The sequence below is a fragment of the Trachurus trachurus genome, assembly GCF_905171665.1.
Source record: "Trachurus trachurus genome assembly, chromosome: 23".
Lineage (NCBI taxonomy): Eukaryota > Metazoa > Chordata > Actinopteri > Carangiformes > Carangidae > Trachurus > Trachurus trachurus.
In genome coordinates this window covers 907495-921972 of record NC_139912.1, presented here as the reverse complement: position 1 = coordinate 921972, position 14478 = coordinate 907495, and the positions used below count along the sequence as shown (strand labels likewise).

The window sequence follows — 14478 nt, the reverse complement described above, 5'->3', positions numbered from 1 at the left end:
TGCATTGTTGGTGAATGAGCAGTGTGGTGTTTTCAATAATTTAAGGACATTTATAGATCACCCACGTTAATAGCATCATTGAGGATCCTTTACTGATAAACATTAACACATAGGAGAGTAAAAAAAAACAAAAAAACAGTTTTCTACATTAATGTTTCAATCTACATTTTATAATAAACAAATTATAAGTATAATCTGATATGACCAAGACACCTAAAAACAAAAACACGGCCGTTTTCATCAATTTACCAGCAAGTGGGCAACACACATACATTGGAGTGAATGGGTTTTCTGGGCGCTTTTGCAATACCCATATCCTGCCACTAGGGGCGCATGAGGCTTACCACGGGAGTCAATGGAGGTGTCCGTACTCTCTTTTACAGTGCTCTAGTCTGTGTTGCTGTTGCATGCAGGGACGTGGTGACATCACAGCAGGAGGTGGTGACATCACAGCAGGAGGTGGTGACATCACAGCAGGAGGTGGTGACATCACAGCAGGAGGTGGTGACATCACAGCAGGAGGTGTTGCAGCGTGTCCGGGTGCAGGTCTGCTGCCTGTAGACTCTGCAGCAGCCGCTCCACGGTGGCGCGGCGGCCCTCGCTGCGCCGCCACCGCACCAGGCCGGCCAGCGCCGCCGCCCGCGCGCTCAGCCCGTGGTCGGCACGGCAACGGAACACGGCCTCGGCGCTCAGACCCAGGTCCATCAGCACCTCCTCCCACCGCGCACCGAGCCGCTCCGCCAGCCGGGACAGCTCCCGGTCCGAGGGCCGCCGCGACAACACCGCGGCCGGCAGCCGCCACAAGGCTGGCAACACAAAGAAACACATCAATACATAAATAAATACATAATAAATTAATATATATATAAATCAATCAATAGACCGAATCTCCTCCCAGGGCCGTTGTATAGGGGAGAAAGGTGATGATAACTCTAGGGGCCCAGCGCCCAGTGGGGCCCATAAAAAACCCCAGTAGTCTAATCTATGTATGACTGATTTATTCTGCATAAGACCCTGACTAATACTCATAGTACACTGTAAAAACTCTACATCTTTCCAAGAATATTTGTCTTATTTCTTGTCCAGATGTCTCATTTCTAGTCAAAACTAATCTCTTTCCACTTAAAATAAGACTCATCACCTAAAAATTAACTTGTTTTGAGATCATTTTCACTTAAATTCACAATAAGTAGAAAAATCTGCCAGTGAAAGTAAGTTTTTTGTGTTTGTAATAAGGAAGAAAAACTTGCTCCACTATCAGATTTTTCTACTTATTCCAAGTGAAAATCTGCTTGAAAGAAGTAAAAAGTGTCTAAAAACAAGCTGCTTTTAATGTGATGAGTCTTATTTTAAGTAGAATGAGATTTGTTTTGACTAGAAATGACATTTTGACTAGAAATAAGACAAATATTCTTGCTCAGATACTTGAGTTTTTGCAGTGTAATGCTGCATTAGCATCAAAACAAAGAAGGCTAAATAAAAAACAATAATAGAGGGTATGCACATGACGTCACGGTACTCGGAAGTCGCTGTGGAACGTCCACTGAGCGGCAAAAAGACGAGTGGCAGAGCCGCCAAAGTTAAAAAACGAGCAAGTAACGAAGCGATTTTCTCCGAGCCCACACAAGTCTGACATGTCTAGCTTTGCCAGCATGTAAAGCATGCATGACCTAACAGAGCTGCTAAAAATCTTGAGGATACGTCTCACTTTGACCGAGTTACATTCAAGAACCTGTTCTCAATGACGGAAAGTAAATTCACTGGAGCGGTCATTTTTTTCGATCGATCAGCTGTGTTTACAGTTTCAGGTGTCGTAGTTCTGATGTTTAGACAGATACATTAGTCCTCTTAACACATCCTACACTTTGACTGGTCAGAGTTTTTCAGAATAAAAGCAGCGCGCAGGTTTAAGCGTGTCAGGACGACAGTAACAGCTGTAATCTCGTCCCTCTGCACAGTAACAGCAGCCTGTCAGTCACTCTGCAGGTACCGCGGTCACACTGCGTTACAGGAAGTGTCCGTGCAGCAGACGGTTTTGTGGAGCTGGTTGTCGATTCTTTTTGACATCAATTTGTTTTGATATAAGATATTTTATCCAGTTTATGAGTCCACCGCTATCCGCCAGCATGTTGAGGGACGCTTGTTTTGCCACTCAGTCCGATCGAACGGGGCGTTGCCGAGGGCAACGTGACGTAAACGCATACCCTCTATAGCCTACATACGTAGTCTAAGAAAAAAAAAGGAAAAGTTAGGGGGAGGGGCCCACTTTAGTATTCTTTAAGGGGGCCCAGAATTCCTAGCAACGGCCCTGTCTCCTAGTTGTTTACATTCTACTTCCTGGTAGAAAACCAGCTGTAATTTGAATGAGATCAATAGTAACGAACGAGAGTTTAGCTATATATCATATTTTTCACGCCCTATCACCGTTTAGACAAATCTGAAATGATTGAAGAAACATTACTATTTCTGTGTGTGTGTTTTGTGTTGCTATGTGTTGTATTTATTCAGTTTGGGGGAATCACAGTGTCTAGAAAGCATCAGTGGCTCAGCTGACAGGGACAGCTAACGGTAGCTAAGCTAACGGTAGCTAAGCTAATGGTAGCTAAGCTAATGGTAGCTAAGCTAACGGCGGTAGCTAAGCTAACGGTAGCTAAGCTAACGGTAGCTAAGCAGCTAAGCTAACAGCAGTAGCTAAGCTAACAGCAGTAGCTAAGCTAACATCAGGACGTCAGCTGTTAAAACCCTCCCGTTGTGGGACACGACATGAAACTACTCCAGTTAGCTCAGTCATGTTGGAACTCAGATATCCGCTGGAGAAAATATTTTTTCATGGAGCGTTTATTGAGTCACTGAGTTATTAAAGTTAAACAGGTAGCTAACCGTTAGCCCGGCTAATCTATGATAACCATGACTAATTACAAAAATGTGCACACAGAAATAGTAATGTTTGTCCAATCATTGGTTTTATAAACTTTACAAACATCAGATTAGTCTAAACGGTGATATAGTGACATGAAAAGGTAGAGAAACTCTCGTCCGTCACTATTGTTCTCATGCTGGTTTTCTACCAGGAAGTAGTTGTAAACAACAAGGAGATTCGTTGTAAACACCTCAAACTGATTCAGAAACGTCTGGATTTTGATTTCAACTAAAAAACTGAAATCTATTTCAAAACTTTATTGACAACAGGATGACATCATCACTGTTATTATTGGAGGAGGAGAGGAAGAGGAGGAAGAGAGGAAGAAGAGGAGGGAAAGGAAAGGAGGAAGAGGAGGAGAGAAGAAAAGGAGAGGAAGAAGAGGAGGAGGAGAGAAGAAAAGGAGAGGAAGAAGAGGAGGAGGAGGAGAGAAGAAAAGGAGAGGAGGAGAGGAAGAGGAGGGAAAGGAGAGGAGGAGAGGAGGAGGAGGAAGAAGAGGAAAGGAGGAAGAGTAGAGGAGGAGGAGAGGAAGAAGAGGAGGAGGAGGAGGAGGAGGAAGAAAAGGAAAAGAGGAGAAGAGGAGGAGAGAAGGAAGAAAAGGAGAGGAGGAGGAAGATAGGAGGAGGAGGAGGAGAGGAAGAAGAGGAGAGGAGGAGGAAGGTACGGAGAGGAGAAGGAGGAGAAGAGGAGAGAAGGAAGAAAAGGAGGAGGAGGAGAGGAAGAGGAGGAAAAGGAGAGGAGAAGGAGAAGAGGAGGAGGAGAAGAGAAGGAAGAAAAGGAGAGGAGGAGGAAGATAGGAGGAGGCGGAGGAGGAGGAGAGGAGGAAGAAAAGGAGAGAAGGAGAAGAGGAGGAGGAGAAGAGGAAGAAGAGGAGGAGAGGAAGAAGAGGAGAGGAGGAGGAAGAGCTCTCTCTCCTCCTCTTCTATTTCAAAACTTTATTGACAACAGGATGACATCATTACTGTTCTCGTCTCCATGGTTACTGTATAACCCAGTGTTGTGTGTGTGTGTTTGATTAAGAATCTTTATTGACACGGTGACGGTGACGGTGAGGGCTGCGCCGCTCGCTCCGCTCTGATTGGTCGACGGCATCAACAAAAACAACTATGAGGTCACTGTGACATAGGAAGTGCTGCTGTCGCCGCGGTAACCTCGCTCTCTGTCTGTCACACACACACACACACACACACACACACACACACACACACACACACACACACACACACACACACACACACACACACACACACACACACACACACACACACACACACGGTCATGTGGTCATGTGATGTTCATCAGCTTCAACTGAGAAGGAGAAGTTCCTGGAAAGAAGGAGGAGGGGGGGAGGAGAGAAGGAGAAGAGAAGGAAGAAAAGGAGAAGAGGAGGAAAAGGAGAGGGAGAGGAGGAGGAGGGTGGAGAAGAGGAGGAGGAGAAAAGGAGAGGAGAGGAGGAAGAAAAGGAGAGGAGGAGGAGGAGGAGAGGAGGAAGAGGAGAAAAGGAGAGGAAGAAAAGGAGAAAAGGAGGAAGAGGAGAAAAGGAGAGGAGGAAGAAAAGGAGAGGAAGAGGAGAGGAAGAGGAGAGGAAGAGGAGGAGAAAAGGAGAGGAGAGGAGGAAGAAAAGGAGAGGAGGAGGAGGAGGAGAGGAGGAAGAGGAGAAAAGGAGAGGAAGAAAAGGAGAGGAAGAGGAGAGGAAGAGGAGGAGAAAAGGAGAGGAGGAGAGGAGGAAGGAGAAGGAGAGGAGGAAGAAAAGGAGAGGAGGAGGAGAGGAAGTAGAGGAGGAGAGGAGGAAGAAAAGGAGAGGAGGAGGAGGAGGAGAAAAGGAGGGGAGGAGAGGAAGTAGAGGAGGAGGAGGGTGGAGAAGAGGAGGAAGAGAAAAGGAGAAGAGGAGGAGGAGAAAAAGAGAGGAGGAAGAAAAGGAGAAGAGGAGGAAAAGGAGAGGAGGAAGAGGAGGAGGAAGAAGAGGAGAAGAGGAGGAGGAGAGGAGGAAGAGGAGAAAGGGAAAGGATGAAGTAAAGGAGAGGAGGAGGGAGGTGGAGGAAGAAAAGGAGAGGAGGAAGAAAAGGAGGAGAGGAGGAGGAGAGGAAGAAGAGGATACATGGCTAACCCAACACTAACTACACCTCCTCCTCCTCCTCTTCCTCCTTCTTCTCCTCCTCTTCCTCCTGCTCCTCTTTCCTCCTCCTCCTCCTCTCCTTTTCCTCCTCTCCTCCTCCTATTCCTCCTCTTCCTCCCTGTCCTCTCCTCTCCTCCTCTCCTTTTCCTCCTCTCCTCCTCCTATTCCTCCTCTTCCTCCCTGTCCTCTCCTCTCCTCCTCTCCTTTTCCTCCTCTCCTCCTCCTCCTCCTCCTCTCCTCCTCCTCTTTTCTTCCTCTCTTCTCTTCCTCCTCTTCCTCTCTTCTCTTCTGCTCCTCCTCTTCTCCTCCTCCTCCTCCTCCTCCTCTTTTCTTCCTCTGAACCAACTTGTTTCCAGGAATCTCTTTGTTCTTTGTTCTTTGTTCGTCTGTTTGAAGTCCTGGAAAATTCATGGAAAATTCCTGGAATTTCAAACTTTCCTCAAACAGTTTTCTGTTTTTTTTTTTATTTTTCTTTAGTGAATTTGTCTGTGAACTAAATGTTATTATTAATCTGCTGATCAAAGTGGTTTTATTTTTTATTTCTCTCAGTCTCAGTGTTTCCTCACATTTCAGAATAAAAGTCTTCAGTCTGAACTCTGAAGCTTTGTGTCGTTTCCTGGAAAAACTAAACTGGGACCGGTTCCCAGAATCCACCTCAGACCCACATGGAGTCTCTGTCGGCCATGTGACTGAGCCCGTAACCACGGCAACCGCTGAGCCGACCTGGTTTAGGTGGTTACTGGTTAAACCGAGGGCTTTTATTTTGAAAGACCCAAATATAGCCCATTCATATGCCTATTTATTATTTTTCTCACGTGAATAGGGTAACATTTTTAACCTTTAGATATCTCCATGAAAATTACTGAGTTGATTACTTACATTAAGACAAACAAAAAATGTATTACAAGTTTTTTGAAATTCTTTGTTAACATGAGCAAATTTGCATAGTTTTGCATAAATTTGCATAAATTTGCGTAAATTCCACTGTTTTGACAGCACGTGTATATATAAAGGTGCTGTGGTGGTACCAGCATGAAAACTGGGATGAATTGACTCCAGAGGTTCATAAAGGGACCTGTGTATTGTCTTGAAATTTCGGACCAAGTCGCTGTGTTTACTTTCACTTTCGTCAGCTTACCAACTGTAGCTTTAATGAGCTAGGGCGCTAGGCTACCATGTAAAACAAGAAATCTTGAAAATTTGCAGTCATCTTGAGATTTAAAGTGGTTTCTTGTCGGTTGACCGATGGAGTCAACTCATTCCATTTTTCATGCTGGTACCACCACAGCACCTTCATATATACATGTGCCGTCAAAACGGTGGAATTTATGCACATTTATGCACATTTGCTCATGTTAACAAAGAATTTCCAAAAACTTGTAATACATTTTTTGTTTGTCTTAATGTAAGTAATCAACTCAGTAATTTTCATGGAGATATCTAAAGGTTAAAAATTTTACCCTATTCACATGAGAACAATAATGAATAGGCGTATTATGGGATATATTTGGGTCTTTTTCTAAACTTTCCCCTAATGGGATTCTTCTTTTTTTCCCTCACTCAGGACATGTTGAGGATACACAACCAGTTGAGTTTGATTCTGTTGCAGTTTGTTCAACGTTGACCCCCTTTTTGGCTTAAAATTACTGGACTATACCTGCCGGACTCTCCCCCGTGGTCCCGGGTCCAGGTCCAGGTGGAAGTGGACTCTGCAGGTCCCCAGGTCCAGGTCCAGGTTCAGGTCCAGGTTCAGGTCCAGGTCCAGGTGGACTCTGCAGGTTCTCGGGTCCAGGTGGACTGGGTCCGGGTGGACTGTGCAGGTCCAGCAGCAGCCGGTCCCGGACCCAGCTGAAGTCCTCCAGGGCCTGCAGGAAGCAGGGGAAGGCCCGGGGCCCGCGGCCCGGCAGCAGGTCCAGCAGCTTCAGGGCCTTGAGCCGGTCGGTGGTCTGAGCCTCCACCTGCTGGACCTGGTCCTGAGTCAGAACCTGGTCAGTCCATGAAATCGGTCACTTTTGCATCCCCAAGAAGTAATCAGTCATAAAATGATGATAAAAGTAACATTACCATGTTTTCTCTCCTTACTATAACATCACATTACAGTCAATGGGCTCTATGCAGCTCCACTACTTCCTGAAATAAGACAGCTCTTTTATTTCCTGTCTTACATTATTGGACCAACTGATTAATCCAGGTGTGTCTGACCATTGTTGTGAGGTCTACACAATTAATCAGTCTCTGACTGACCCAACTCAGAGCGACACAAAATACACTTCCATGTCTTGGAAATACTGGTCTGAACCACTGCACCGTTTTTAGTTTGTGTGTGGACAGACTGTGTTTGTCTATATTGTTTGTCTATGTTTCTTTGTTTATGTCAATTATTGGACTGTAAAATAAAGCTGTGTTATGACCCACCTGCTCCTGGAACAGGAACGGAACGATGGCGTCGCAGACCAGCAGCTCCCCGGACAGGAACACCCGGTGCTTCCGGAGCAGCGCTCGGTGGACCGGGTCCATGAACCGGGCCGAACCGGGCCAGACAGAGCCGGACTAACGAGCCCAACCGAGCCGAGCCGGACTAACCCGGACTAAACCATGGAGGAGGCTCTATGCAGGCACCAGCCCGCCAGGAAGACTCCGCTGTGCTCACTGTTATTGTGTCCGACGGGAAACACGAGGCGGAACCAACGCTCAGAATCACATAGGCCTACAGGGACCTCCAGAACCGGTCAGAACCAGTTAATCTGTCTGATTCTATGGTTCTACTGGTCAATTTTAATTTAACAAGCTTTATTGGCATGACCGTCAGTACAATATTGCCAAAGCATTACAAAAATGGAATAATAACACATACACAACACATTTTTCTCTCTCTCCTTCTTAAATCTGTTTGATCATGTCTGTTGTTGTTGATATGGACCGCTTGTTGTGTCTGCAATAAAGATTATTAAAAAAAATAATAATAATACAACATAAAAAAATAAACAGATAATAATAATAAAGATGATACTAATGAACAAACAGTGTAGATATCATTTAGCAGGTAAAACTCAACAGGAGCAGGACTCTGGTCTACAGTCAGTTCTCACCTTGTTCAATTCTTGAACTGGAACTTGTAAAGTTCCTCAGCTACAAAGAAAAAAGATAATTTGATGCCTTCTAATAATAATAATGATAATGTGATGGTGTATTTAGAAAGAAGAGGGAGAAACCAGAAAGTGAAGCACCATATAAAACTTTATTACCCAACATGCTCAGAGTCTGAACTGTACCAGGAAACACAGTGTGACACATCAATAAATATTAAAGTCAAAGCGTCGGTAGAGAAGCAGTAGCAGTAGCCAATCGTATCGTATCGTACAGTCGTCGTCCTCGTCTCAACATTTATTCACTTCTCATGCAGACGAAGACCAAGACGCCTTCAGACACTTGTCCACTCGTCCACAAAACAAGCCCCTCCCACCCGGGGTTAAGCTCCTCCCACCCGGGGAAAACAAGCCCCTCCCACCCCGCCGTAGAAAAGTAGAAAGGGGGCGGGGCTTATGAGGGCGATCCAAAACACACACATCGAACCAAACGTGTGCAACAACAACGTCCTGTTTACCTGAGTGACCCGCTGTCACATGATCTCGTCAGTGTGTGTGTGTGTGTGTGTGTGTTTTCCTGCGCTCTGATTGGTCGACAGCGACGGCGCTACATCCAGCAGGTACAAAGTCGAAGTGAGTTCAGTGTTTGTGTTTGTTGTTCACCCTGACGGACGTTTGACCACAGGTAACCTCTTCCTCCTCTTCCTCCTCCTCTTCTTCTGCTGCTGCTTCGCTCCGGCCAATCACACGGCTGCGTCGGCTCGTTGACAGGCAGGAACGACAGGAAGTGAAGTGAAGTAACGAAGGCTTCAACGCTTTTAATCAATTCTGGGAAAATGACACTGAATAAACCGATCAATACCGATCAATACTGACCATCACATCCTCTGTTCTTTCACTGTTTGGTAACACTTTAATTTACAGGCTGTAATTACGTCATAATGTCAAGAAATAACAATTAATTATGTCATAAAGTCTAGAAACAGCCCATAAACAACGGTCAATGTCATAGTAATCTCATGTTTTTCATAAAGGTAATAGATTACACATGCTTTTCATGCTATGAATATTTTCTCCACCAAGTCGTTGCAATTGACCAATATTTCTTGACATTATGACGTAATCAACAGCCTGTAAATTAAAGGGTTACCGTTTGTTTTAGTGTCTGTGACAAATGTGCTGTATAAATAAAGTTTAACTCGATTTGAATAATGAGCAGCAGCACATTCAGTTTTTTCTTAATCAATAACTGATAATCAGTCCTGTGTAAATAAAGTTTATTCCAGCTCTGATGTCACTTCCTGTCTGTCTGTGTTTGGTTATCGATCATGACGAGGCGTTTAAAGACGCCTGCACCGTGGGAAATCAGAGCGCTTTAAAAAACAGAGTCTGAAAGGAAACCAGGAAGTGTGTGTGTGTGTCTGTGTACCTCAGCCCCCCCTGCAGTGTCTCTTTAAAGGGATATGCCAACATTTTGTTTTCGTGTCTTGCCTCACTCCCGAGTCCATGACCAGCAGATAGACACCATCCTTTCGACTGTGCGTGCAGTAACCATGGAGATAGATGGGTATGGGTAGTGTTAGCCTGCCCCCACCTAAAGTCGCTAATTAGCTTAGCTCAAATGCAGTTAGAAGCTGATTTCATTTTAGCTCTAAACTCTGTAAATATATCACTTTATCAACATTTCAAACATGTTTAGGTGAGAAAGTAGCCGTTTAGATCAGCAGTGTGTCGTTAATTTGTCTAAATACCAGCTGTTTACTATTTTGTTGGGACAAATTCGGCGCTACCCAAGCTAGCTGTTGTGACCAACGCACTTCCAGTTACTTTCACAAAATAAAACACCCGTTGCCCTTTACATACAGAAAACCATGACGATAGAATTTGTGCTTTTACTTTGAAATAGGAAGCTAACCTACCCTCGATGTAGCTAGCTTGAACCAAAATAAAGCGTCTTTGCTTGAACCCTCCGTTTTGACCGATCTCGTCCCGTTAGCGGCATTTGACCGCTCAAGATGCCTTACCGGAGAGTTTTGTAGCTCTGAGACCAAGATCGGCCCGCCGGTTTCCCTTTAGAGTTGCTGAAGAGTTTCTCTGATGACTTTAGGTGGAGGCAGGCTAACACTACCTATACACTTCCAGTGTTTGAGCTAAGCTAATTAGCGACTTTAGGTGGAGGCAGGCTAACACTACCCATACACTTCCAGTGTTTGAGCTAAGCTAATTAGCGACTTTAGGTGGAGGCAGGCTAACACTACCCATACACTTCCAGTGTTTGAGCTAAGCTAATTAGCGACTTTAGGTGGAGGCAGGCTAACACTACCCATACACTTCCAGTGTTTGAGCTAAGCTAATTAGCGACTTTAGGTGGAGGCAGGCTAACACTACCCATACACTTCCAGCGTTTGAGCTAAGCTAATTAGCGACTTTAGGTAGGAGGCAGGCTAACACTACCTATACACTTCCAGCATTTGAGCTAAGCTAATTACGGGCGATGCGGCTCTATCTCCCTTGTTACTGCACGCACAGTGGAAAGGATGGTGTCTATCTGCTGGTCATGGACTCGGGAGTGAGGCAAGACACGAAAAAAAAAAAAAGTTTGCGTATCCCTTACAATAAAATCCACTTCCTGTGGTCAGATCCATGAGGACCTGAGGATCCAGACCAGGCCTCTGATTGGTCGGTGGTGGTGTGAGTCAGAGCGTTGGCCCCGCCCCCTACACGTGGTAGGTGTAGTCGTTCAGGTATTCCTTCAGCCGGTTGGGCAGTGGCAGCTCCTCGACTCGCCGCGTCCTCCTGTTGATGCTGATGCGGCAGAGATGCTGCAGAGTGGGCGTGGCCGCGTAGACCGGCCGCGTCAGCAGCAGCTGCACCGTGCCGTTCGCTGAGTTCGTCGCCGCTGTAGCCGCAGGCGTGGTGGTCGTCGTGGTAGCGGTGGTAGCGGTGGCCTTGTCGGTGGTGCGGGACAGCGTGACGTAGTGCTGCACCAGGTGGACCACGCTGTCGAACTGCCTGAGCCGCGGCCGCACCAGAACCACCGAGTCCAGCTTGAACTTGCCGTGTTGGAACTGGATGCGCAGGTTGGTCGGACCGGCCGCCGTCATGGCCGAGATGGTGAACAGGTAATCCGTCTGCGAGCTGTCGCGCAGCAGGAAGCTGCCTTCAGGGGCGTCCTGCAGGATGCGCTTGGCCTCGGTGGCCGTCAGACCGCCCCAGTACCAGCCTGGAGGGGGGAGGACATCACCATGGTTACCAGGGTAAATACAGGGATCTAGAAGTTAATAGGACGAATCTCCTTGTTGTTTACAACTACTTCCTGGTAGAAAACCAGCATGAGAACAATAGTGACGGACGAGAGTTTCACTATATTTATCTACTTTTTCATGTCACTATATCACCGTTTAGACTAATCTGATGTTTGTAAAGTTTATAAAACCAATGATTGGACAAACATTACTATTTCTGTGTGCACATTTTTGTAATTAGTCATGGTTATCATAGATTAGCCGGGCTAACGGTTAGCTACCTGTTTAACTTTAATAACTCAGTGACTCAATAAACGCTCCATGGAAAAATATTTTCTCCAGCGGATATCTGAGTTCCAACATGACTGAGCTAACTGGAGTAGTTTCATGTCGTGTCCCACAACGGGAGGGTTTTAACAGCTGACGTCCTGGTGTTAGCTTAGCTACCGCCGTTAGCTTAGCTACTGTTAGCTTAGCTACCGCCGCTAGCTTAGCTACCGTTAGCTTAGCTACCGTTAGCTGTCCCTGTCAGCTGAGCCACTGATGCTTTCTAGACACTGTGATTCCCCCAAACTGAATAAATACAACACATAGCAACACAAAACACACACACAGAAATAGTAATGTTTCTTCAATCATTTCAGATTTGTCTAAACGGTGATAGGGCGTGAAAAATATGATATATAGCTAAACTCTCGTTCGTTACTATTGATCTCATTCACATTACAGCTGGTTTTCTACCAGGAAGTAGAATGTAAACAACAAGGAGATTCGTTCTATTCTAAAACCTAATTTTAATACTAATTTTAAGACTTTTTCAAGACCTTCTCAATATTTTTCAAAACCTCAAGCTGTAACCATTTACATTCTATTCCTCTTACCATGCACATTTTATTGGTCAAACATGTTGCAACTTGTGTATTTATTCACTTATTCAACTGATCTTTGACAACACTGTATCCTTGGCATCCTATTCTATTTATTTACCTTATCTTTTATATCTATTTATTGTGTGTACTTGTTTTTTTGGACTGTGCAAGCTGCTGAAATCAATTGCCCCTGGTGGGATTAATAAAGTTGTTGAATGAAGTTGAAGTTGAAGTTCAGTGACACTTTTAACTTAATAAATAAAGACTATAGACCACTATGATACAACAGAATTCAAAATAGGCTAGGATAATAAATTAAAGGCAAAGTTTATTAAAAAAAACAAAAAGAAAAACAATCTTCTTTTCTATTTAAGTACCGGTTCATCTTTGTTTTTTAATAAAATGAATAAATTCACACACTTTTACAATTTTTTTAGGACTCAAACTCCTCATAAAGTCGTGAAAAGACGTTTTTAATACTTTTTAAGGGTCTTAATTTTCCCAAAATTGATTTATCACCTTTTAATACTTTTCAAGACCCTGTGGATACCCTGCTACAGTGTTTTACTGTGTCACTGCTTCAGGATAAGATCAGTAGAGCTGCAACTAACTATTATAGTCATTATTGGTTAATCTGTTGATTATTAAACAATTAATCCATTAGTTGTTTGGTCAATAAAATGTTAAAAACATCAGTCAGTGTTTCTCAAACCACCAGACGACATCGTCCTCTAATGTCTTGTTTTGTCCACAAACCAAAGAGAGACTCAGTTTATTGTCATAAAGGAACAAAGAAACCAGAAATATTCACATTGAAGAAGCTGCAATCAGAGAACCTGGACTTTTTTACTTTAAAAAAACGACTCAAACTGATTATTAGATTATCAGAATAGTTGGCCATTAATTTAAAAATAGATAATTGTTGGATTAATTGATGAATTGTTGCAGCTCTAATGAACAGCCTCGGTCCTAATCAATAATAATAATCATCATCACTAGTTGTGTTTACATGCGCAAAACGTCTTAACCAGATTAAAAACTTTAGAGAATGGAAAATCCAAATCCAGTGTTAATATGGGCACAACATCCCATAATCTGATCATGAGGTGTGTGAACACGCAGCGAGCTTTAAGCTTTATGATTAACAGTTTAATACCACCGGTTCGTGTTTTATCATCTCCTTGTGTCGTCATGACGACCGTTATGAGACGAGTGGAAACAGATTTTCCTTCTGGGACGAATCAAATCTGATCCTGAAACATCTGGTTCTAATCAGGAGAAACAACTGGTTTTATGAAGCAGATAATGAATCAATAAATAATCACTATAGTAACTGATGATGACTATTATGGTCTGGATCTGACTCAGAGCAGATACAGCCGAACTGTTAAAGGGATAGTTCAACATTTTAGTCAAATTGGTCCCATTGCCATAATCCCTATAGTCATAGCAGTAGGTTCGTTACCTTTAATTGTCGGTGCAAGCTGTTTTTAGAACGGCGGAGCAGAGCCGTGAGCTGCTCAGAGCTACGCTACGGAGGCTCATTATGGGATTTCTTGGTTTCCCTCATCATCAAACTCATCAAATACACAATCCAACAACTCCACAACGCTCTGGTGGACAAGTTGTGAGCTGCACATTCACCACGCTATGAGATAATAACACAACGTTACCACACAGAGTTGTTTTCGAGGGAAATGCAGAGACTGTTGATGAAAAACTGTCCCTGAAGGCAACGTGCATCAGTGGTTTTGCATGAATTTCCCTCTAAAACAACTCTGTGTGGTAACGTTGTGTTATTATCTCATAGCGTGGTGAATGTGCAGCTCACAACTTGTCCACCAGAGCGTTGTGGAGTTGTTGGATTGTGTATTTGATGAGTTTGATGAGGGAAACCAAGAAATCCCATAATGAGCCTCTGTAGCGTAGCTCTGAGCAACTCACGGCTCTGCTCCGCCGTTCTAAAAACATCTTGCACCGACAATTAAAGGTAACGAACCTACTGCTACGACTATAGGGATTATGGCAATGGGCCAATTTGACTAAATGTTGAACTATCCCTTTAAAGACTCACCGGTGTTCCTCAGGTCCTTCATGGCCACAGCGATGCGCCTCTCATCTGGTTCCACTGCTCCCGAGTCGTCGTCGGCTCGTCGGTCGCCCTCGATGGACTCGGAGGACTGGCAGGTCATCGGACCGGATCAGAACCAGAGCTCAGACATGGACCGGACCGGGGGGGGGG

At 44.5% G+C, this 14478-nt stretch overlaps 2 protein-coding genes across 2 annotated transcripts; both read right to left on the bottom strand.

Annotated features, from left to right (window-relative positions):
* Window positions 1–348: 348 nt before the first annotated feature.
* cradd (CARD and death domain containing adaptor protein) lies at window positions 349–7652 on the bottom strand. Its single transcript, XM_083999334.1, has 3 exons — window positions 7452–7652; window positions 6808–7021; window positions 349–806 (listed from the first exon to the last, which is right to left on the bottom strand). The coding sequence occupies exons 1-3, from the start codon at window positions 7551–7553 to the stop codon at window positions 511–513; spliced, it is 612 nt and encodes a 203-aa protein (XP_083855460.1). The 5' UTR covers window positions 7554–7652; the 3' UTR covers window positions 349–510.
* Window positions 7653–10712: 3060 nt separating this feature from the next.
* Window positions 10713–14478, bottom strand: socs2 (suppressor of cytokine signaling 2). The gene is made up of 2 exons (XM_083999547.1): window positions 14311–14478; window positions 10713–11345 (listed from the first exon to the last, which is right to left on the bottom strand). Exons 1-2 carry the CDS (start codon window positions 14426–14428, stop codon window positions 10840–10842), a joined length of 624 nt encoding a protein of 207 aa, XP_083855673.1. The 5' UTR covers window positions 14429–14478; the 3' UTR covers window positions 10713–10839.